This window comes from Carcharodon carcharias, chromosome 34 (assembly GCF_017639515.1).
Source record: "Carcharodon carcharias isolate sCarCar2 chromosome 34, sCarCar2.pri, whole genome shotgun sequence".
NCBI lineage: Eukaryota > Metazoa > Chordata > Chondrichthyes > Lamniformes > Lamnidae > Carcharodon > Carcharodon carcharias.
The window spans coordinates 7,356,383-7,379,559 of record NC_054500.1 but is presented as its reverse complement, the minus strand read 5'-3'; the positions used below and the strand labels follow the sequence as shown (position 1 = coordinate 7,379,559).

The 23,177-nt window shown below is 45.8% G+C and overlaps 1 protein-coding gene across 1 annotated transcript in view; it reads left to right on the top strand.

Annotated features, from left to right (window-relative positions):
* Positions 1-21,852, top strand: part of LOC121272735 (nesprin-2-like) — a 52,784-nt gene extending 30,932 nt beyond the window's left edge. Inside the window, exons 9-12 of the mRNA XM_041179515.1 lie at positions 3,796-3,901; positions 5,491-5,675; positions 9,280-9,344; positions 20,873-21,852. Coding sequence (XP_041035449.1) covers positions 3,796-3,901; positions 5,491-5,675; positions 9,280-9,344; positions 20,873-21,104 — 588 coding nt within the window. The 3' untranslated portion in view covers positions 21,105-21,852. The remainder of the gene's footprint in view (positions 1-3,795; positions 3,902-5,490; positions 5,676-9,279; positions 9,345-20,872) is intronic.
* Positions 21,853-23,177: the final 1,325 nt, after the last annotated feature.

The window sequence follows — 23,177 nt, the reverse complement described above, 5'->3', positions numbered from 1 at the left end:
GACGTGGCCACACATGGCGAGCGATGAACAGAAATGGGTTCTCTTGCGAGAAGAATGGAGTACGAAGCCGGTTTCAAGCGAAAAGCTGTAACATTTCCCAACTCGCTGCGGGGAGGGGGGGGGGGTGGTATTTGGTGTTAGTGAGAAACTGGAGTGAGAATGGAAGGAAGAGGAATCTGCCCTGAAGGAGATACCCAAGACCAAACGCCCCATGAGAACAGGGAGCAGCCACTGGCCTGATCTTGAGAAGCATGTATCAGAATGGGTCCTCAAATCGTCAGAATGGTTACATCGTCACCAGAAACATGTGCATGTGTACTTGACAGCCAAATCAAACTCTGCGTACAGTGAAGATTTCAGAGCAACAACCAATTGGTGTAGCCACCTTTCTGGAATGAAAATGTCCAGTGTTTCAGCAGAAGACCAAGGTCACTCAGAGACCACCAGAAGACCTCGATGCCAAAGCTACCTGTTTCAGTGATTCCTCATCGGACAACGGCAAAAATATGAATACCCATTAAGTCATACCAGCAATGTGGATGAGATGCCCAGCAACCAAACCGCAGAGTAGAAAGGCTCAAAAATATTTCTACTGAAAACAGGACATGAGAAGACAAGGTTCACCGTGGTACTAATCTCATGGCCGACAGAACAAAATTAAAACCTATGGTAATTTTCAAAGGTAAAACCGCGTTGAACATCAAGTTCCCTGCTGGAGCTTTTGTGCATGTCCATGGCAACAGCTGGATGGATAAGGGTGGAGTAAAGTTATGGATCAATAATGTATGGAACAGGCATCCCAATAGCCTCCATGAAGAATGTAGCTTATTAGCGTGGGTCATGTTCCGATCCCATATAGCCGTTGAGTTCAAGAGTCGCCTGCAAAGAAATAACACCCACATTGCAATTATACCAGGGGGTCAAAACCCATAGTTCAACCTTTGGATGCTTGTCTCAACAAGCCATTCGAGGGACATGTCCGTGCCCAATGGGATAGGTGGATGGTTGACAGAGAAAAACGCCTTTCAAAAGTAGAAACACGCATGCTGCCCCGCTTGATGTTTTGTGTGGTTTTGTTATCAAATTGCAGGATGCTGATGGTGTACAAGGTTTTCATCAGATCATTCAAAAAATGCGGAATATCCAATTCACTGGATGGAGAGGAAAATAGTTTGTTCTGAAGAGATGATTTTAAAACAAAGTGTCAAAACTGATCCAGAGTGGGATCCTTACGATGATGCCGTAGCCAAAGTGACTCAATAATTTGATGGACTCTGCATCGGATGCCAAACACAATTCATTTGACTTCTTTTTTTCAAACATTTTGATTATGGTTAAAGGTATCCTTATCAAATTAATTCATTCAATAAAACATGTCACATTGATTTAATTTTAATTATCGGCGTTGTGTTTTTTTGTTCCACATTTCAAAATGGCGACCACCTACACCAATACCTGTGGTATACGTTTTATACTCAGCATATAAGGCAGCACCTGTTATTTTGGAAGGAATGTCCGAAGCTTCAAAAGTCAACTTATACACCACGATCTCGAGTATCTGAGCAACTTTCCACACTGTCGGGTAGATGCTAATGTTCTAGCTGTACTGGATCAATTTGGCTCAAGACCTGGATACTTTTGGAGCACAAGTCTTCAGTACTACAACTGGAATTTTGTCAGGACCCATAGTCTTTGTGTTCAGGACACTTCACATGAAGTGAACTGAATTAGTTGAAGACTGGCATCTGTGTTGCTGGGGACCTCAGGAGTAGGCCGAGATGGGTCATCCACTCGACACTTCTGGCTGAAGATCGTTGCAAATGTTTCAACCTTGTCTTTTGCACTTGCGTGCTGAGCGCCACCATCATTGAGGATGGGGATATTTGTGGGGTCTCCTCCTCCAGTGAGTTGTTTAATTGTCCTGCACCATTCACAATTGGATGTGGCAGGACTGCAGAGCCTAGATCTGATCCGTTAATTGTGGGATTGTTTAGCGCTATCACATAATGCTGGTTGGCACGCAAGTAGTCCTGTGTTGTAGCTTCACCAGGTTGACACCTCTTTTCCGTGGTATGCCCAGTGCTGCTCCTGGCAGGCTCTGCTGCACTCTTCATTGAACCAGGGTGATCCTTTGGTTTGATATTAATGGTAGAGTGGGGGATAGGCCGGACCATGAGGTTACAGATTGTGGCTGAGTATAATTCTGCTGCTGATGGCCCACAGCGCCTCATGGATTCCCAGTTTTGACCTGCTAGTTCAATCTCATTTGGCATAGAGGTGATGCCACCCAACTGGACTTTGTCTCCACAAGAATGGGACGATGGTCACTTCTACCAATACTGTCATGGATAGATGGATTGGTGAGAGAGGACAAATAGGTTCCCCCATGCCCACCACACCAGACATTGAAGTCCCCCACTCAGAGTACATTCTGTGCCCTTGTTACTATCAGTACCTCTTCCAAGTTGTTTTCAACATGGAGGAGCACTCATTAATCAATTAAGGGAGGGCAGTAGGTGGTAATCAACAGCAGGTTTCCTTCTCATGTTTGACCTGATGCCATGAGACTTCATGGGCTCCAGAGAAAATGTTGAGGGCTCCCAGGCAACTCCCTCCCAACTGTGTACATTGTGCCACTGCCTCTGCCGGGTCTGTCCTGCCAATAGGGCAGGACATACCCAAGGATGTAATGGAGGAGTCTGGGACATTGGCTGAGAGGTATAATTTGTTCAGTGTGACTATGTCAGGCTGTTGCTTGACTCGCCTGTGGGACAGCTCCCCCAATTTTGGCTCTAGCCCCCAGATGTTAGTAAGGTTGCCTGGGCTGACTGTGCCTTTGTCGTGTCTGTTAGTAGAATTCAAGCTGGTTGGTGAAGTCAAAACCAAGATGGAGCTTTTCATTACTCAGAGTTTATTGAGGTCGTTCAGTCTCTCAGCTTGCCGCTCACACCCATTGTCCCAGCTGTTTCCTATGTGTGTCACAGTAACTTTACAGTGGAGAAGGAGGCCATTCGGCCCATCAAGTCTGCACTGGCTCTCTGAAAGAGTGTTCTTCCTCTTCCCACGTAACCTTGCACATTCTCTCTTTTTGGATAGCAATCCAATTCCCCTTTAAATACCTCGATTGAACCTGCCTCCACCACCCTCTCAGGAAGTTTGTTCCAGACTCCAATCACCCTCTGGATGAAAAGATTTTTCCTCGCATCACATTTACTCCTTTTGCCAATTATTTTGAATCTGTGCCCTCTTGTTCTTGATGTGCTCAAAGTGCTTAATTAAACAATGTCCTTCATCTGTGTATCTTAATAATATAACTAACATACTATCAACTGTTTCCAGTGCCTAGTTGATGCTGAGTGATCCATCCAGGCTTTTCTGTAGTAGTTTGACACAACTGAGTGGCTTGCAAGGGCATTTCAGAGGGCAATTAAGAGTCAGCCACATTGCTGTGGGTCTGAAGTCACATGTAGGCCAGACCAGGTAAGGAGGGCAGATTTCCCTTCCTAAATGGCATTGGTGAACCAGATGGGTTTTTATGACATTCCTTTAGCTTTATTGTCACCATTACTGATACTAGCTTATCATGTTCGATTTCTTTAATTGAATTTAGATTCCCCAATCGCTGAGATCAGATTTAAATGCAGTGTCTCTAGATCATTAGTCCAGGTTTTGGGGGGTTAGCAATTCAGTAGCATAACCAAATGTAGTGACGTACCTGATAATGGTGTCTCTGAGTGTGTGTGTCTGGCTGTGTGTGATGCTCATTGTGTTCACTATTGTCTGTTTCCTTCCCAGGTGGACGTGGCCTGTCAGTGCGACATTGAGGTTAACCCGATATTGGGTGACCCAGGTCCTCTGTTTGACACCGAGATGCAAGCAGTCAGCGACAGGCTCCCTCAGGGTAAGGGAATGATCACTCTGTGTGTCTCTCTCTCTCTCCCTCTCTCCCATCCACCCGCCACAGTCAGATAATACCAAGCATGAAATACAGGGAAGTTGGTGGGGGTCAGAGGTAGGGGATCAGAGGTCACAAGTTTGGGCAGGTCCAGAGGGTAGGAATGGAGTCACGGGGCAGGGTCACAAGTTGGGAGGTGAGATGCACCTCATGTCGGAGGTGGGAGGGTTCAACAGGGAGGATCTGTCTGGGTGGGAGTAAGGATCTGGCCCGAGGGTCCAGGTGGGACATTTCAGGGTTTGGGGAAGGAGCAGGGGGTATGGAGGTGCCGGGGGTGGTAGAACTGAGATGGCTGGACCTGTGGGTGGGGGTCTGTGAGTGCCTTTCCAGACAGGTAAGGGTTCAGCAGGGGAGGGGAATCTGAGAGGATGTTTACAAAAGTCAGATGATAAATTGTGATTTTTGGGGTTCTAAAGGCATTTACAAAGTTCCAACTATCCAACCTTTGGCCTTCCATTCACCACAACAATTCAGCAGCTCCTGATTTATCTCCATCTTTGACATCATGGTCCTTGATAAAACCATGGCACTCTCTCACCTTGGTCATTCCCCTGGTACAGCCCACATCTCTGCTCTCTTCGGTCCAAGGGACGCAGACTTGAAAGGGTACGGTGGAGAACTGGTTTGGCCGTTCACTGCCAGATTTGGCTGAACCATTTGAAACATTACCAGCCTATCAGACCTGTGCCAGCTCTTAAAATTAACCCATTAATCCCAATCCCTTTCCCTGTAGCTCTGCAAAGTTTTCCTTTTTAATTCTTTAGCCAAAACCCCCTTTGAACTGTATTATTAAATAATCACTTGGTAGCACAGAACTTGAGTATTGCTGAAAAAAGAGAGACATGTCAAAGCTTTTCATCTTGCACTCATCAGGACACTTTGGAAGAATTTTTCAACAACGTTATTAAATTGCTCTCGCTACTTGGGTCAAAGTCCTAGGGGCTCCCTCCCTAACAGCACTATGGGACTGCAGCGGTTCAAGAAGGCAGCTCACTACCACCTTCTCAAGGGGCAATTAGGGATGGGCAATAAATGCTGGCCCAGCCAGCGGCGCCCACACTCTGTGAAAGAATTTTCCTTAAAAATCTTTCAGGCAGCACAGTCCAGATCATAATGCTCTGCGTTTGTAGAAGAAAAAATAATAATTCTCATCTCCTAACTGGTTCTTTTGCCAATTATCTTAAATCCTTATCTCCTGGTTACTGAAGCCTCCTGGCCAGTGGAAACAGTTTGTTATCATTTACTCTATTAAAACCCTTCCAAACCTTTGAGGTAGAGGTTGAAGGTACCTATTAATAGCCTCCAGAAGCTTTGTAAAGTTTTCTTCCCTTTAACACTCCATTCTAAATGCCTCCATCCCATTAAATTTGATTCTAACAATTTTCTTACAGCAGCCATTTGCTATTCTGATGATACAAATGAACTTCAAGAAATGCAAAGAGGACATGAGAATCGAGAAGGGCTCAAAGCAGGGCCAGCCAATCATGGCAGATCATACCATTGCAGGGGTAAATCTAAACCTTCTTTATCTCCAGATGTTGCTGGTGATGAACAGACAATCGCAGAAACACTGAGGAAGACCAACGGACACTGTTGGATGTGGCAAAATTTGTACTGGGAACAAACGAAAGGACGAGTCCACTCGGACTGGCTTCAGAGTCAGAGTCTGGGCCCCCAGGCAAGGGCCGGAGGCATGGAGCAGTGGCTGCAGATGTTGGAGGTCAGTGAAGCTCATAAATTCCATTCACCACACACTGTCAAACAGACAGATGCGTAATGTTTCATCATTCCCTATGTCTCCTGTAGACACTGACTCTCACTGGGGTACAGGTTCCCCACACACTGCCTCTCACTGGGATACGGGTTCCCCCACACACTGACTCTCACTGGGCTAAAGGTTCCCCCCACACTGACTCTCACTGGGGTACAGGTTCCACACGTACTGACTCTCATTGAGGTACAGGTTCCACACGTACTGACTCTCATTGAGGTACAGGTTCCACAAGCACTGACACTCACTGGTATGGGTTCCACACATGGCCACGTACTCTTGACTCTCACTGGTGCACACTTTATACACACACACACAGGCGTACACACACACACACAGACACACACACACGTGCTTTAAGGAGTCTGAGGGAAATGGTGAGAAGCAGCATATTCACCAGAGGAAGAGGTCAGATCACTGGGGACATGTTACACACAAGGCAAGATTTGTCAATGGGTAACAGAATTGTGAATGAGTTATCAGAGATGGACATTGAGGCAGAGTATCTGACTGGGTTCACAAGGCATTAGGAGTGTTTCTGGAGAATGAGGTGTTTGAGAAAATTGGGTGAGGTTGAAGATTCTGGCCTTACTAATAAATTTTTAAAATAAGAAGCACAGAGTAAAGCAAGGAAGTTCTTCCAAATCTTTTATAACTCGCTGGCTAAGCCCCACTACAGAATTGTGACCAGTTGTGAGCACCAGACTTTAGGAAGGACGTCAAGGCCTTGGAGAGGGTACAGAGGAAATCCACTAGCACTGTATTAGGTGACATTGAATTTTTGAAAGATTTGAGCCTCGCAAACTGGATGAATGTACCACCAACGAAGATGATGCACACCTCTAGAGTCAGATTAACATGGAGGTCCATGGTCGCAAATACCCTCTTAGGGTGTGGTACCTGAAGAGAGAGAACCAGGTGATGAGCGTCTTCAGTTATGTGGAGAAGCTGGAATTATTCTCCTTAGAGCAGAGAAGATTGAGGTGAATTTTGCTGGAGCCATTCAAATCATTAATGGCTTTGATGGAGTAAATAAGGAGAAACTGTTTCCATTGACAGAGTTGGAAGCCAGGTGATGCAGATTAAGGCAAAAAGGCAAATAAACCCGGGGTGAAATGAGAGGATTTTTTTCTCTTTTACACAGTGATTTATTGTGACTTGAAATTAACTTTCAAAAAGGAATTGGATAAATATTTGAAAAGTAGAAATTTGCAGGACTATGGCGCAAAAGCAGAGGGAGTGAGTCTAATGAGAAAGCTCTTTCAAAGGGCCAGTACAGGCACAATGGGCCAAATGGCCTCCATCTGCCCTTTTAGAATCTATTATAAGGGAGGGATTTGAGCCTGCTGTGGGTCTGGGACACTGTGAAACAATTGCACTCCTAATTTTGGAGTCTCCGGGTCAATGCCACCAGGACTATTTGACTAGTGAAGTGTTCAGCCCAATGTCTTGGAAGGGGTTACGGCTTCAGGTGGACAGATGTCAAAATCGAACCAGTTTGTGTTGCAATTCAGGAGATGTAGGACTCCAGCAACTAGCTTCTCAATCCCAGCATCCAGGATTTCCTCCGCTCGGAGACCGAGCAGGAGTTTCTCCTGAGGCAGCCGGCGGCAGGACCACCTCTGGATGGCAGACCCCAACTCCAAGGGGAGGATCAGACCCCCAACCTGAGGGCCGTCAGATCTGAGAACCAGGGGCAGGTCCAAACACCTGGTCTGCAAAGTGTGCTCAGAAGTGACACCTTATGACAGAGATTGGGAGCTGGGACCTTGGGCCCGGTGCCTGGAGCTGAGACATGGGGCAGGATTTTCCCCTTGGCCAGCGGGCCTGAGATTGGTCACGAAACTGGCCACCACCTGCGTTCGGGCCCCTACGTCGTTTTTGGAGTTTTCATTTGGGGAAAATTCCAAGAATGAAGGGGAGTCATGTGACCTGTTTGGAATTCTGCTGATGGTAAACCTGGACGGTTTGATTGTTAAAGTTTAAAGAGGTTGTTTTGTTGGGGAGAGGGTGCAAGGTATTGACACTTCTAGGCAATGACAGAAGCATGTGTGCTGACAGTAGATAGACTGTTAGTCTCCAAAGTCCCAGGAAGGTGTTAAGAAAGTTTTGTAAATGGTTATACTTTAACTGTCTATTTAGTTTGAAGATAGAATGGTGTTGGAGTCTAAAGGATAGCTAATTAACATTTCTATCTGGATACAAGACCTCTGTGATTCACATTACTATGGAGATGCGCTTTGAGAGGGGAAGGGTCCAAAGCATTTTGTAGGATCCGATTACAGACTTTCCAAACAATATCCCTGCAATTCGCAGACAAGTCAGCCTGCCAGGATCAGAGAGAGAGAGCGGGACATGGAGAGAGTGGGACATGGAGAGAGAGCGAGACACAGAGAGAGAAGCTAGAGGCAGCCAGTCTCAATGATTCATCACGCAGAAATGCAGATGGGAGCTTGCACTCAGATTGAAAAGACCAAATTCATGAGGATTGGGAAAAAGGCTGGAAAATTTGCCTAGCTTGAGCTAGAGGGAGAATCTCCAGGAAAATTCCTCGCTGTGAAAAACAGGCTGGGAAAGGAAAAGAATGGAAGTAAACCCTCGCGAGCTAAGAATCACTTTGAACTGGTTCGGGGAGAATTGAATGTCTACTTAAGGACAGTGTAAAGTATAACCATGAAATTACATTTTCAGTTGTGTTAAAAGTAAAGGAGGAACGTTGTGATCTGTAGTTAAAGTATAATTTGCTTACTCAAATGGTGCTTAGTCAACAGTGCTTTTATTTTGTTACAGAAAAAGTCTTAAAATGTGCAATCTTGCTGTCATCCTTTCAGCTATTTACTGAAAGTCCAAATTTCTTTTTTAAAGTTATCGGTCTTTATAGAAATTGTAGACATGATGGTGGTTTTTAAGATTATGAAAGATCTTGATAGCATAGATGTAGAGAAGATGTTTCCACTTGTGGGTGAGACCAGAACCAGAAGCCATAAATACAAGATAGTCATTAATTAATCCAATGGGGACTTTGGGACATAGTTCTTTACCCAGAGTGATTAAAATGTAGAATTTGCTCCATTCAGGGAGTAGCTGAGGCAAATTGTTTAGATACATTTAAGGGGAAGCTGGAAAAACATGAGGGAGAAGGGAATAGGAGGATAAGCTGATTGAGTCAGATGAAGGCTGGGATGAGGCTCATGTGGAGCAGAAAAAACAAAATTGCCTGTTTCTGTGTGGACTTGATGTAACCTAGGTAGTGTGGGACTGTAGTCACAAGTCCCCAGGTAGTGTGAGGTACAAGGGAAGGAGCAAGGGAGAGGTACAGATAGAGAGGTACATGGAGGGGGGAGAGAGAAAGAGAGAGAGATACTGGGAGAGGGTGGAGGAGAGATGGGGGTACAGGGAAGAGGGGAAGGGGGTACGGAGGGGGAGGGGGGTACAGGGTGAGTGTAGCTGGGAGCTGGGTGCCCAGAAGAGTGAGTAGGGCACGAGATAGCGTCTGACTGGTGTGTAATGGCATTTATTTGAAATTTCTTCAGTATTTAACTTTTCCCAACAGCCCAAACAGAAGCTGTGTGTGACAGAAGCAACTACGCTGGGAGTGACTGCAGAAGTTAACCGGCTGTGAGTAGAGATCTTTGCATATTACAGCACAATGGGAGGCCATTGTCTGTGTAGACTGTTTCAGAATTACCTATTTAGCCCAACTCCCCTATTCTTGCCCTGTACCCGTTGGTTTATAATAATAAACTTTAAAAAAAAAACTCCCTAAAAAATGTGGCCTTCAAATTCCTCGGAATCTCCCACAGGGTCTCCAGATAAACACTGGGGGCTCCAGTCCTCTGGGTGCAATCCCAATCCAGGAGGTTCCTGATCCCTGTAACAGGCAGGTCCTCCCTGTATTCCTTGGTGGTGGAGTTTGGCTGGGGAGAAAGCCGGAGGACCCCACCAGTTGGAGTTGGAGTTACCAGTAGCCATAATGTTGGAGGATTTAAGAACTGGTTTCTTCTCGGTGGTAATGAGATGATCTCCTGAGGCCCTTACAGACTCTTAACCTGGGCAGGGTCGGCATTGGTGGGTGGTCAAGGTCAGCACTGGTGGGGACTGGCAGGACAGTCAGAACTGGCGAGCTAGATCAGCACTGGTGGACACTGGCAGACAGATTCAGGACCATTGGTCAGCACCGGTGGACACTGGCATACAGGTTCAGCATTGACAGGCAACATGAGTGCTGGTGGACACTGGCAGGCAGATTCAGAATTGTTGGTCAGCACTAGTGGACACTGGCATACAGGTTCAGCATTGACAGGCAGGGTCAGTACTGGTGGACACCGTGTGCAAGTTCAGCACTGGTGGACACTGGCAGGCATGGTCAGCACTGGTGGTAACTGGCATGCAGGGTCAGCACTGGTGGGCAGGGTCAGCACTGGTGTACACTGGTGAACAGGGTCAGCACTGGTGGCCACATGTAGGCAAGGTCAGCACTGATGGACACTGGCAGACAGGGTCAGCACTGGAAGTGACTGGCAGGCACTGGCGGGTAGGGTCACCACTGGCAGGCAGTGTAATCACCAGTGAATGCTGATGGCTGCGATGATGATCCATCAATTTTCACTCCCTTCTTTTTTATTCCTCAGCACAGATAGCTGAGAACTTCACAAACTCTCCCATGTCAGGGGTCTCTCTGTCCTAAGCAATGAGCACAAACTTACACCAATATCAGTTACGTTCCTCCCATTAAATCACATGAGAGCTGTTCAGTGAAGAGAGATTGAGTAGAATTGGTCTATACTGTCTGGAGTTTAGAAGATAGGCAATTGCACTAAAACATAGAGTCATAGAGTTATACAGCACAGAAACAGGCCCTTTGGCCCATTGTGTTTGTGCTGGCCATCAAGCTCCTATCTATTCTAATCCCATTTTCCAGCACTTGGCAGGTAGCCCTGTATGCTATGGTGTGGGGGTGGATTTCCCCACATGGGGATGAATTTTTACGGGGGACGTATTGCTCGCACTCCCCACTTGCCTCCTGCTAGAAAAGTCAGTCACGAATTCACGACTTTAAAAAAGGCTGCCCCACTGTGATGATATGCTGGGGGTGGCCTTGACGAGGTAATTGTGGGGCTTCCACTCATCAGGGCAATAGCTGCCAGCCAACTGATTGGCCAGCAGCTGAGTAGTCCCAGCAGGGCCATCACGCAGTAGTGGGCAGTACTGGGACTATGGGGGAGTCCCGAGAAGGAAGACAACATAGTTACTGGACTAAGGTGAGTCTGGGGTTTTTGGTTTGGGAGGCATCAGGGCCCCATAGGGAGGGGGCAGGCGTCAGATTTTGGAGGCTGGGGGAGCGGGGGATCCAAAAGGGATCATCCATTTCGGACTGAGATAGGTTGTGAATCTTTAGATCTGTTATCCCCAGAGAGCTGGGATTTTCAGTCATTGAATATATTCGAGGCCAAGATTGGTTTGGATTCGTGAGTAGGTAGGAGGATCGGTGGGAAAGTGTTGTGAGGGCGAAGATCGAGGGTCTGAGGGACCATATGGTCCACTCTTGCTCCTACTTATGTTTGCGTGTTATCAGATTAGTTTCACTCCGTCTCTCTGCCATAACCCTGCCGGGACCCTGTCGGAAGCCATTTCAACAGTAACTTTCACTACGCAGTGCATTCCAGATCACAACAGTCGCAGTTACTGATCACAGTGAACTGGGAAATTAGGTTAAGGGGTAGGTCAGTAGAGATGTACTGGCAGACATTTGAGGAGTGATTTCATAACATTCAGCAAAGATGCATTCCCGTGAGAGAGAGACTTTAAGTGAAGGATGCACCATTCATGGCTAACTAAGGAAATCAAAGATAGTATCAAATTGAAAGAAAAAGCATATAATTCGGCAAAGACGAGTGGGCAGATCAGAAGATTGGACAGAATAAAAAAAAACCAGCAGAGAATGATTAAAAATGATAATGAGGGAGAAGTTAGGTTGTGAGGGAAAGCTAGATAGAAATATAAAAACAGATAGTAAGAGTTTCCACAGCTATTTAAAAAGGAAAAGAGTAACTAAAGTGAATGTTGGTCCTCTAAGAGAGTGAAAATGAGGAATTAATAATGAAAAATAAGGAAATGACTGATGAAATGAACAAATATTTTGCATCTGTCTTCACTGTAGAGAATACAAATAACATCCCAGAAATAAATGTAAATCAGGAGATGAATGGTATTAAGAAAATTATTAGAACTAAAGGCTGACAAGTCCCCAAGTCCTGATGGACTTCAACCTAGGGTCTTAAAAGAAGTGGCCATAGAGATAGTAGATGTGCTGGTTTTAATTTTCCAAAATTCCCTAGATTTTGGAAAGGTCCCATCAGGTTGCAAAATAGTGAACGCAACTTCTCTATTCAAGAAAGGAGGGAGATAGAAAGCAGGAAACTACATGCCTAACATCTGTCATAGATTCTAGCATTTTCCCTATTATTAAGGAGATTATCGCAGGGCACTTAGAAAATCTTATTGCAATCAAGCAGAGTCCACATGATTTTGCGAAAGGGAAACCATGTTTGTCTAATTTGTTAGAGCTGTTTGAGGATGTAACAAGCAATGTGGGTAGAGGGGAACCTGTAGATGTGGTGCATTTGGATTTCCAAAAAACATTTGATAAGGTGCCACTTCAAAGGTTACTTACAAAGTAAGAGCTCATGGTGTAGGGTGTAACATATTAACATGGATAGAGGATTGGTTAGTTAACCGGAAGCAGAGTGTAGGGATAAATGGGTCATTTCCAGGTTGGCAAGCTGTAACTAATGGAGTGCCACAGGGATAAATGGTGGGGCCTCAACTATTTACAATCTATATCAATAACTTGGACAAAGGGACCAAATGTATGGTTGCTAGATTTGCTGGTGACACAAAGATAGGTACAAGAGTGAGTTGTGAAGTGGACATAAGGAGTCTGCAAAGGATGGGTAACTGAGTGAGCATGGAGGTCTTGTAGTGCAGTAGTAGTGTTCCTACTTCTGGACCAGAAGCTTCAGGTTCAAGTCAGACTTCATGGTCACAAAAGGAACAATCATAATTTGGCCAAACAGGTTGATTATCGGTCTCTTATTCCTTCCAATGCACCTGATGGCAGGCAGTAGGAACCGGAGAGTTCCCTGGTCAGCCTTACTGCAGAAGGCAATGGCAAACCACTGCAGTACTTTGCCAAGCATAATCATGGACCAATCCAATGGAATTCCTAGGGCATGGTACCAGAAAGAAGTGAGTGGGCAAAAATTTGGCAGATGGGGTATAATGTAGGAAAATGTGAACGTGTCCATTTTGGTAGAAAGAATGGAGAGACTGCAGAACTCTATGGTACAAAGGTTGTCCTGGTACGTAGATCGTAGAAAGTTAGTTTGCAGATATAGCAAGTGATTTGGAAGGCAAATGGAATGTTGTCATTTATCACAAGGGGAATAGAATATAAAAGTAGGGATGTTTCCCTACAGTTGTACAGGGTGTTGGTGAGACCACATCTGGAGTACTGTGTACAGTTTTGGTCTCCTTACTTAGGATATAATTGCATTAGAAGCAGTGCACATAACGTTCACTCCACTGATTCCTGGGATGAACGAGTTGTCTTGTATAGAAAGGTTGGACAGGTTGGGCCTGTATCCATCGGAGTTTAGAAAAATGAGATACTGAGGGAATTGACAGGGTGGATGCTGAGAGGGTGTTTCCCATCATGGGAGAGACTAGAACTAGGGGACAGAGTTTAAAATGAAGGATCTCCCATCTAAGGCTGAGTTGAGATTTTTTTTTTCTGAGAGTCATTAGTCTGTGGAATTCTCTTCCTCAGAGTGGTGGAGACGGGATCATTGAATATTCTTGAATTAGATTCTTGATTGACGAGGGAGTCAAAGGGTATGGGGGTAGACAGGAAAGTGGATTTGATAAGTAAGTTCGTGGACAACATGAAAATTGGTGGAGTGGTAAATAGTGAGGAGGATAGCCTTAGATTACAAGAGGATATAAATGGGTTGATCTGTGGCAAATGGAATTTAATCCGGATAAATGTGAGGTGATACAATTGGGCAGGACAAACAGGGTGCGGGAACACATGATGAATGGTAGGACCCTGGGAAGTACAGAGGTTCAGAGGGACCTTGGTGTGCATGTCCACCGATCCCTTAAGGTAGCGGGACAGGTAGATAAGGTGGTTAAGAAGGCATATGGGATACTTGCCTTTGTTAGCCGAGGCATAGAATATAAGAGCAGGGAGGTTATGCTGGAACTGTATAAAACACTGCTTAGGCCACAGCTAGAGTATTGCATGCAATTCTGGAATCCGCATTACAGGAAGCATGTGATTGCATTAGAGAGAGTGCAGAGGAGATTTACCAGGATGTTGCTTGCGCTGGGGAGTTTTAGTTATGAGGAGAGATTGGATAAACTGGGGTTATTTTCCTTGGAGTAGAGGAGATTGAGGGGGGACATGATTGAGGTGTATAAAATTGAGTGGCATAGATAGGGTAGACAGGAAGGAACTTTTCCCTTTGGTGGAGGGATCAATAACCAGGGGGCATTGATTTAAGGTAAGGGGCAGGAGGTTTAGAGGGGATGTGAGGAAGAATTTTTTCACCCAGAAGGTGGTGGGAATCTGGAACTCACTGCCCGAAAGGGTGATAGAGGCAGAAACCCTCATAACATTTAAGACGTATTTGGATGTGCACTTGCGATGCTATGGCATACAAGACTATGGGCCTAGTGCTGGAAAACGGGATTATAATAGTTGGGTACTTGTTTGAGCGGTGCAGACTCAATGGGCCAAAGGGCCTTTTTCTATGCTGTAGACCTCCATGACTCTATGACTATGACTGTAATCAGATCAGCCATGATCTTATCAAATGGCAAAGCAGGCTCGAAGGGCTGAATGGCCGACTCCTGATCCTAATTCGAATGTTCATAACTTGCTGTGTGAAAAATGGCCGCTGGTTCTTTGTCCAATGCCCTCTGGTTACTGGCCCTCCTGCCACTGGAAAACATGTTGACTCTATATCTACCTCCATGATTTTGAACACCTCTTGTCAAATCTCCTCTTCATCTTTCTCTGCTCTGAGGAAAACGATCCTAGTTTCTCTACTTTATCCAGTTTTGGAATTCAGCCCTCATGTGCATTTCCTGGTAATGACGTGTATCCTTCCCTTGCCCACTGCCTCAATGCCTTGTGCATCAGGGGCCAATGTATCACATCTTCAGATCTCCACAGACAAGCTGGGATCCCACTGGAGCTCCGGCAATTTCTCGGCTTCAACCTTTCTCTTAACTTGAAGCAAAAGACTCGATCTCTTGGACAGAGGGTCGATGTCATGATGAATCATTTTCTGTCCAACCCTCGGCTTATAATTATTCAGTCATTTTGTCCGCCAACTAAAGGAGTACACATTACTGCAATCTCCTTTTCTGTCTCCAATACATGAAGTGACGCAGCTTTCTCAGTCTCAATGGTTCTGCTGATGTGACTGGGATGCTTTGCAGATAGTAAATTTCTATTTTTCAATATTTTCCAGAGCGTTTATCCTGCATTAATTTAACACCTTGGATTACGATCACATTTCACAGTGATTTTCTTTACAACCAAAGGCTGAAGTAATCACCTGCCCTAACCAATGGACAATGTTCAACCTGCACTAAGGTCCTCGATAATAACTTGTATTTATACAGCACCTTTAACCTAGTAAAAAGAAGTCCAAGGTGTTTCAAAGGAGTGTTATCAGACAAAATCTGACAACAAGGTATGTTAGAAAATACTGGCGCAGAAGACCAAAGACTTGGTGGAAGCAAGAGGTTTTAAGAAGCATCTTAAAGGAGGCTAGAGGGAGAGGTTTAGAAAGGGAATTACAGAGCTTGGAGTCTCAGCAGCTAAAGGCATGATCACCAATGACGGAGCAATGAAAGTCAGGGGTGCTCAAGAGAGATAAAAATTGGAAAGGTACAGGTTTCTCAGATGGTTGTAGGGCTGAGAAGATTACAGAGATAGGGAAGGGCGAGGCCATGGAGGGATTGGTATGTGAGGATGAGAATCTTAAAATCAAGGTGCTCCTTAACCAGGAGTCAATGTAGGTTGATGAGCACTGGGATGTTGGGTGAATGGGACTTGGTACTAGTTAGCAAAGTGACAGCAGGGTTCTGGATGATCCGCAGTTTATGAAGGGTGGAAGATGGGAGGTCCCAGCCAGGAAGAACGTCCTGACCCATTAACATATATTTGGACTTTCGGAAAACATTCAATAAAGTATCACACAGGAAGCTTATTAAGAAAACGGAAACCCATGGAATTAATTAAGGGGCAAGTGGTGGTGTGGATACAAAATTAGCTCAGTGACAGGAAGCAAGTATGGATGTTTTTCAGACTGGGAGGTGGTTTGCAGCATTGTTCCCTGCAGATCAGTTTTAGGTTCATCACTCTTAATTTTTATTCGTGACCTAGACTTGGATTACGGAGCAGCATTATAAATTTTGTTTATGAAACAAAACTTGGCGAATCATGGTGAGGATAGTTACAGGCGTTAGGATGACATCAATAAGGTGGCGAAATGGGCAGATGATGGAGCTCAGTGTGGAGAAGTGTGAAGTGATGTACTGTCCTTATTAGTCCTCCCAAAGTATACTGTAAATGGTACAATTTTGTAAGGTGATGAGCAGAGAGACCTTACTGCCACATATATAAATCTTTAAAGGTGGTAGGGAAAGTTGATAAGGTGCTTAACAAAGCAAATGGGTTACTTGGGTTTATGAATAGAGGCATGGAATATAAAAACAAAGAGATTTTGCTGGAACTTTATAAATTACTGGCTAAGTCGAGCTGGAGTATTGAAGACAATTCTAGGCCCTACACTTGAAGAAAGATATAAAGAAAGACTATGGGGAGGTTTACCAGGATGTTACCAGGGATGAGGAACTTCAGCTTTGAGGACAGTTTAGCACAGATCTCCTTCTAATGATGAGGGTTAAGAGGTGAACTATAGAGGTTTTCAAGATGAGAGGTTTTGATCAGGCAGACAGAAAAACAATTCCTTCTGGTGAGTGAATCAATAACTAAAGGTCGTAGATTTAAAATCATTGGCACAAGACCTAGGGGGAGATGAGAAAGAGACTTTTTTCACTCCGAGCATTCCATATCCGATAGAACAGTTACAGCACAGAAAGAGGCCATTCAGCCCATCATGTCAGCTGAGAAAGAAAAAAAGACCTGCCCATTTTAATCCCATCTTCCAGCACTTGGTCCATAGCCTTGCAGGTTACAGCACTTCAGGTGCAGATCCAGGTACCTTTTAAATGAGTTGAAGGTTTCTGCCTCCACCACCAAACCAGGCAGTGAATTCCAAACACCCACCACCCTCTGGGTGAAGAAGTTTTTCCTCATGTCCCATCTAATCCTTCTACCAATCACCTTAAATCTGTGCCCCCTGGTAACTGACCTCTCTGCTATGGGCAACAGGACATCTCTGTCTACTCTATCTAGGCCTCTCATAATCTTGTACACCTCAATCCGGTCACCCCTCAGCCTCCTCAGTTCCAAGGAAAACAACCCCAGCCTATCCAATCTTTCCTCATAGCTACAATTTTCAAGCCCTGGCAACATTCTTGCAAATCTCCTCTGTACTCTCTCCACAGCAATTCTGTCCTTCCTGTAATGTAGTGACCAGAACTGTACACACAATTCCAGCTGTGGCCTGACCAGTGTTTTATACAGTTCCATCATCACATTCCTGCTTTTGTAGTCTATACCTCATGTAATAAAGGCAAGCATTCCATATGCTTTCTTTACCACCTTATCCACCTGTCCTACCACGTTCAGGGACCTGTACACCAAGGTCTCTCACTTCCTCCACCCCTCCCAATATCGTCCCATTTACTGTGTATTCTCTAGCTTTGTTTGCCCTCCCCAAATGCATTACCTCACAATTCTCTGGATTGAATTCCATCTGTGACTTTTCTGCCCACTCAAACAAACTTTAGATATCATTCTGGAGTCGACAGCTGTCCTCTTCACTATCAACTACGCTGCCAATTTTTGTGTCATCTACAAATCTCCCAATCATGCTACCCACATTAAAGTCCAAATCATTAATATATACAACAGCAAGGGACCCAACACTGAGCCCTGTGGAACACCATTGGAAACCTTTTCCATTCACAAAAACATCCATCATCCATTACTGACAACTTTCTGAAAATCTGATGGAAGCGGATTCCATAAATAATTTTTTTAAGATAATTGAAAATGAGGAACTTGCAGGGTTATGGACAAAAAGTGGAGAGGAGGGGCCAAGCCTAACTTCTTTCCAAGAACTAGCACTGTCAAGATGGGCCAAATGGCCTCCCTCTGCTGTAAGTTTCTATGGTTCTAGCTAAATGGAGCTACTGGGCCTCGGACATTTACCTTTCCCTAGTGGCTTGAGGGCTGCCTCAGTGTAACGGGTTCTGCCTCAAGCCTGCCTTCATTCCCCTGGAATTTTGGGGCCAAGGTACATACAGACAGGGTAGTCCAAAAAGTTCTGATACCCGACTGTGGCATAGTTGAGCAGGGTTGGTTGGCCAGGTGAGTGAATGTGGCACTGAGGGCGGTCTCTCCAGTAATTCCTGACGTGAAAGCGCAGGTCAATCTCTAGCACCAGTTATGATTGGCTGTTGTGAAATGGTCCAATAACTGGATATGCATTTGAGCCAGCTGGATCTTATCGGGGTGGTCCTGAAACTCTGCCTGGCCTGCCCCCAACCAAGATGGTGGGAGGAGGGATTGGGGGAGTAGGAGAAATGAGGGAAAGGGAATGGGACCAAATCGGGGCTGGCATCAGGGGACAGAGATGGAGTGCAGGGACAGGGGAGACGGGGGGGGCACAGTGACTGGGTGACATCTACTACAGATTCTCCAGTGAGAAAGATGGATTTATGATGGTCTTGCTACCAGGCGGAAAGTAACTACAGATAGAGTTGCACACACAGCCAGTATGAGTGTTGTGGTAATCTGAGGTGTAATTCACCTTTTAAGAAATTGAGCAATTTTGACCACGTGACTGTAAGACCCAATAGCTGTGTAGCGCGGGCTACCATGTAAATGTTAGTCTAGAGTACTTCACAATCATCTTCAGCCAAGAGAATGAGGATGTAGGTATCGAACCTGGGGAGAGAGATTGAGAGGTTCTTGAGCAAATTGATATAGGGAGTGATAAGGTATTGGAGGTGTTGGCAGGCTTAAAAGTGGACAAATCTCCAGGTCCAGATGATTTGTGTCCCAGACTGCTGAGGGAGGCAAGGGAGGAGATCGCAGGGGCTCTAACCCAAATTTTTAATTCTTTTCTGGCCACGGGGAAGGTGCCAGAGAACTGGAGAACAGCTAATATGGTTCCGCTATTTAAGAAGGGTTGTAGAGATAAGCCAAGGAACTACAGGCCAGTGAGTCTCACATCAGTGGTAGGGAAACTATTGGAGAAAATTCTGAAGAAGAGAATCTATCTCCACTTGGAGAGGCAAGGTTTGATCAGGGATAGTCAGCATGGTTTTGTCAGAGGGATGTCATGCCTAACAAATGTGATTGCATTTTTTGAGGAGGTGACCGGGTGTGTAGATGAGGGTAGTGCAGTTGATGTAGTTTATATGGATTTCAGCAAAGCCTTTGACAACGTCCCACATGGGAGACTTATAAAGAAGGCAAATGCTCATGGGATACAGGGTAATTTGATAAGGTGGATTCAAAATTGGCTTAGTTGTAGGACACAGAGGGTGATGACAGAAGGCTGCTTTAGTGACTGGAAGCCAGCGTCCAGTGGCGTACCACCGGGATCTGTGCTGGGTCCCCTATTATTCGTCATTTATATAAACGATATAGATGACTATGTAGGGGGTAGAATTAGTAAGTTTGCCTATGACACAAAGATTGGCCAGGTGGTTAACAGTGAGGTTGAGTGTCTTGGGCTACAGGAAGATGTAGATGGGATGGTCAAATGAGCGGATAAGTGGCAGATGGAATTTAACCCTGAAAAGTGTTAGGTGATACACTTTGGAAGGAGTAATCTGACAAGGAAGTATTCAATGAACGGCATGACACTAGGAAGTTCTGAGGAACAAAGGGACCTTGGCGTGTGTGTCCATAGATCTCTGAAGGCGGAGGGGCACATTAGTGAGGTGGTGAAAAAGGCATATGGGACACTTGCCTTTACCAATCGAGGCATAGATTACAAAAGTAGGGAGGTCATGTTAGAGTTGTATTGAACCCTGTTGAGGCCACAGCTGGAGTAGTGTGTGCAGTTCTGGTCGCCACATTATAGGAAGGATGTGATAGCACTGGAGGGGGTGCAGAGGAGATTCACCAGGATGTTGCCTGGGATGAAACATTTAAGTTATGAAGAGAGGTTGGATAGACTTGGGTTGTTTTCGTTGGAGCAGAGAAGACTGAGGGGTGACCTGATGGAGGTGTACAAGATTATGAGGGGCACAAGATTATGAGGGGCACGGACAGGGTGGATAAGGAGCAGCTGTTCCCCTTAGTTGAAGGGTCAATCATGAGGGGACACAAGTTCAAAATGAGGGGTAGGAGGTTTAGGGGGGCTGTGAGGAAAAGCTTTTTTACCCAGAGGGTGGTGAGGGTCTGGAATGCACTGCCTGGGAGGGTGGTGGAGGCGGGTTGCCTCACATCCTTTAAAAAGTACCTGGATGAGCACTTGGCACGTCATAACATTCAAGGCTATGGGCCAAGTGCTGGTAAATGGGATTAGGTAGGTAGGTCAGGTGTTTCTCGTGTCAGTGCAGACTCGATGGCCAAAGGGCCTCTTCTGCACTGTGTAATTCTGTGATTCTGAGAGTAGAGTCTGGCTGGAGAAGCATATATCATGTTAATGCTCTGTTGTTTGTGTAAATAAATATTATGTGCTTCATTTCATATTGGTCTCTACATCTGCCGTATATTGCAATCAAACCTGCCTACTGACATACATGCAACTGGTTCGCGATCAAAGCAACCCATAGTCAAAACATAACAAGTGTGCTGTATGGGCTCTAACCCTGTCCCTTCTCAGTGTTTACACTTTATAGCGAATAAGATTTGGAGCATGTTCAGTATTAGCCTTAATCCCAATCCCTGCCCAGGATAATGCTCACTGTGTTGTGTTTTTCAGGCTGCACGTTCCATCTACTCCTTTGGCGGGGAAAGATTTGCCCTATGTCCATCCTGTCCACTCCCTCCAGCACCTACTCGTTGCCATTATTCTGTTGCTGGTACTTGTGCTGATGGTTGTCCTCCTCTTTGTGCTTCCTGCTGTGATACAGGAGTGTAACTGGCACCGGAGAAATACCTTTCAACCATTTCATTTCACGCTGACCTACATTAATGGCCCACCACCAACGTAACTGGAGAATTTTAGACCTTCCACCCACCCAGAGCCCGATGGCAGAATGAGGGTCAATGACTGAAGAATCTGCTCTCAATGTGAACATTGCAGCTGAGCACTGACTCCTGTCTGAGGCGCTCGAGCAGAGTGTGGCCCAACCTTCGAGTGAGCGTCCAGTTCAGGATCACAGATTCATTCTCCAGGGTCACAGACGAGAACCAGGCTGAAATGGGCTGGATTAGGCCAGGTCCTGGCCGGATATTGGGACTGAGGCCAGCAATGTGTGGATCCGGAATGTCATGTATTGTTCCCTCCCCCAGTGTCCGGCTGACCTGCTGATTTTCACCACCATTTGGTCTTTTGTTTCAGAGTTACCTTCAGTGAGTCAACGCAAGAGCGGCATCGGCGGAGTGGCATGCCCCACCACTTCAGAGGAACAATTGCAGAGTATCCCCCCCCCAACCCCTAGAGTACCAAACCCCACAGTGACTTGCCCATTTACTGATTCCAGGGTAACGATCCCACACTAACAATTCCCATAGTGACTCCCTCCAGAGTAACACTTCCCTGAGTGCTACTCTGAGTCATGCCCCCAAAGTAAATGCCCGTCTTCCCATCGAGTGAACTCTCCTCCACGGGGTGACACCAAATTACTAATCTGAGCAGCTCGCTGGCAAAGTGACTGACGACCCTGTTTGGGGAGATGGTAGCTCAAAGTCTCCAGTGGCTGAGCCCCTGAGTATATTCAATATTTCACAAATCTAGCCCCAGGTTTTACTGTCAGGGAGGGTAGTCTGAGGACTGGGGGGGGGGATGGTCGGGTTTTGCTGGTCTACTGGCTCAATGGTGGACAGAGTGAAGGAAAGGGGAGGTGGGAAATGGTCAGCTGCACATTAAAAGTTGTGTGACTTAAATGAGGAACAGCCGATGATAAAATGACAGAAGCGAGAATAAAAGATTTGAATTTTGTCCCTCGTTTTCTTTACTTTAGTTTATTTAGTTGCTCAAAAGAGTATAAGATTTGAATGTGACTCGGGGCCCATTCAATCAGAACATTTGAATAGCAAAACGTGTCAGAGTCCCACGGACTGGCAGACAGTGGGGGTGCAGATCCACCCCCATTGACGGTGAATGGGGAAATAAGGGTGGGGCTGGGGGGGGAGAGGCAGAACGGGGTGGTGGTGACAATGGGTGTGGGGGAGGGAGTTGGTGTGGGAGTGCAGAGGGGAAAGGTGGGAGGAGAGGGGGAGTGAGGAGGGAAAGTAAGAACGGAGAAACCTTGGGTGTTTGTGCAAAAATCTTTGAAGGTGGCAGGACGGGTTAACAAAGCAGTTAATGTAGCATATGAGATCCTGGACTTTATCGATAAAGGCATTGATTACAAAGGCAGTTATGCCAAACCTTATGTAAAACACTGGCTGGGCTGGAGTACTATGATAGAGGTGTTTAAAAACCTTGATAGGTTTAGATATATAAAAGACAGGCACTGTTTCCAATGGCTGTACTGGGGTTGGAGGGGACAGATTTAAAGTGATTGGCCAAGGAGGAATAACCTTTCATACCCAACGAGTGGTTAGGACCCGGAAGGCGCTCCCTGCTGCAGCTATAGACACAGGTTCAATTGTAGCTTTCAAAGGGGGGAATTGGATAAATAATGGAAAGAGGAAAAAGATGGCAGAGATATGGAGAAAGAGTGTGGGAGTGAGCAAGCTGGCATACTCTCCCAAAGTGTCGGTGCAGACGTGATGCATCCTCCTGTGATGTATGATTCTAGGAATCTCTTATCCAGATAAAAATCTCAAATCCCTCGATTAAATTCCAGCCTGTAAATCAATCCTAGGATTAGGGCAAGGGAGGGGAGAGAGCTGTTGCAGGCTCAGTGGGCTGAATGGCTGCTTTCTGTGCTGAAACATAGATTGGTTACAATGGGTCGGGGGAGGACGACAACAGTGGGATGGGGAAGTCTAGATTGGGGAGGCTTTGGTAGGGGGAGGATGGGGTGAGTAATGTGTTGGGGGGGGAGAGAGGGAGAGTTGTTTCTGAGGTCCGGCTGGCAAGGCAATGAGGGTGGGGATGTGTGAGTTGGTTGGGG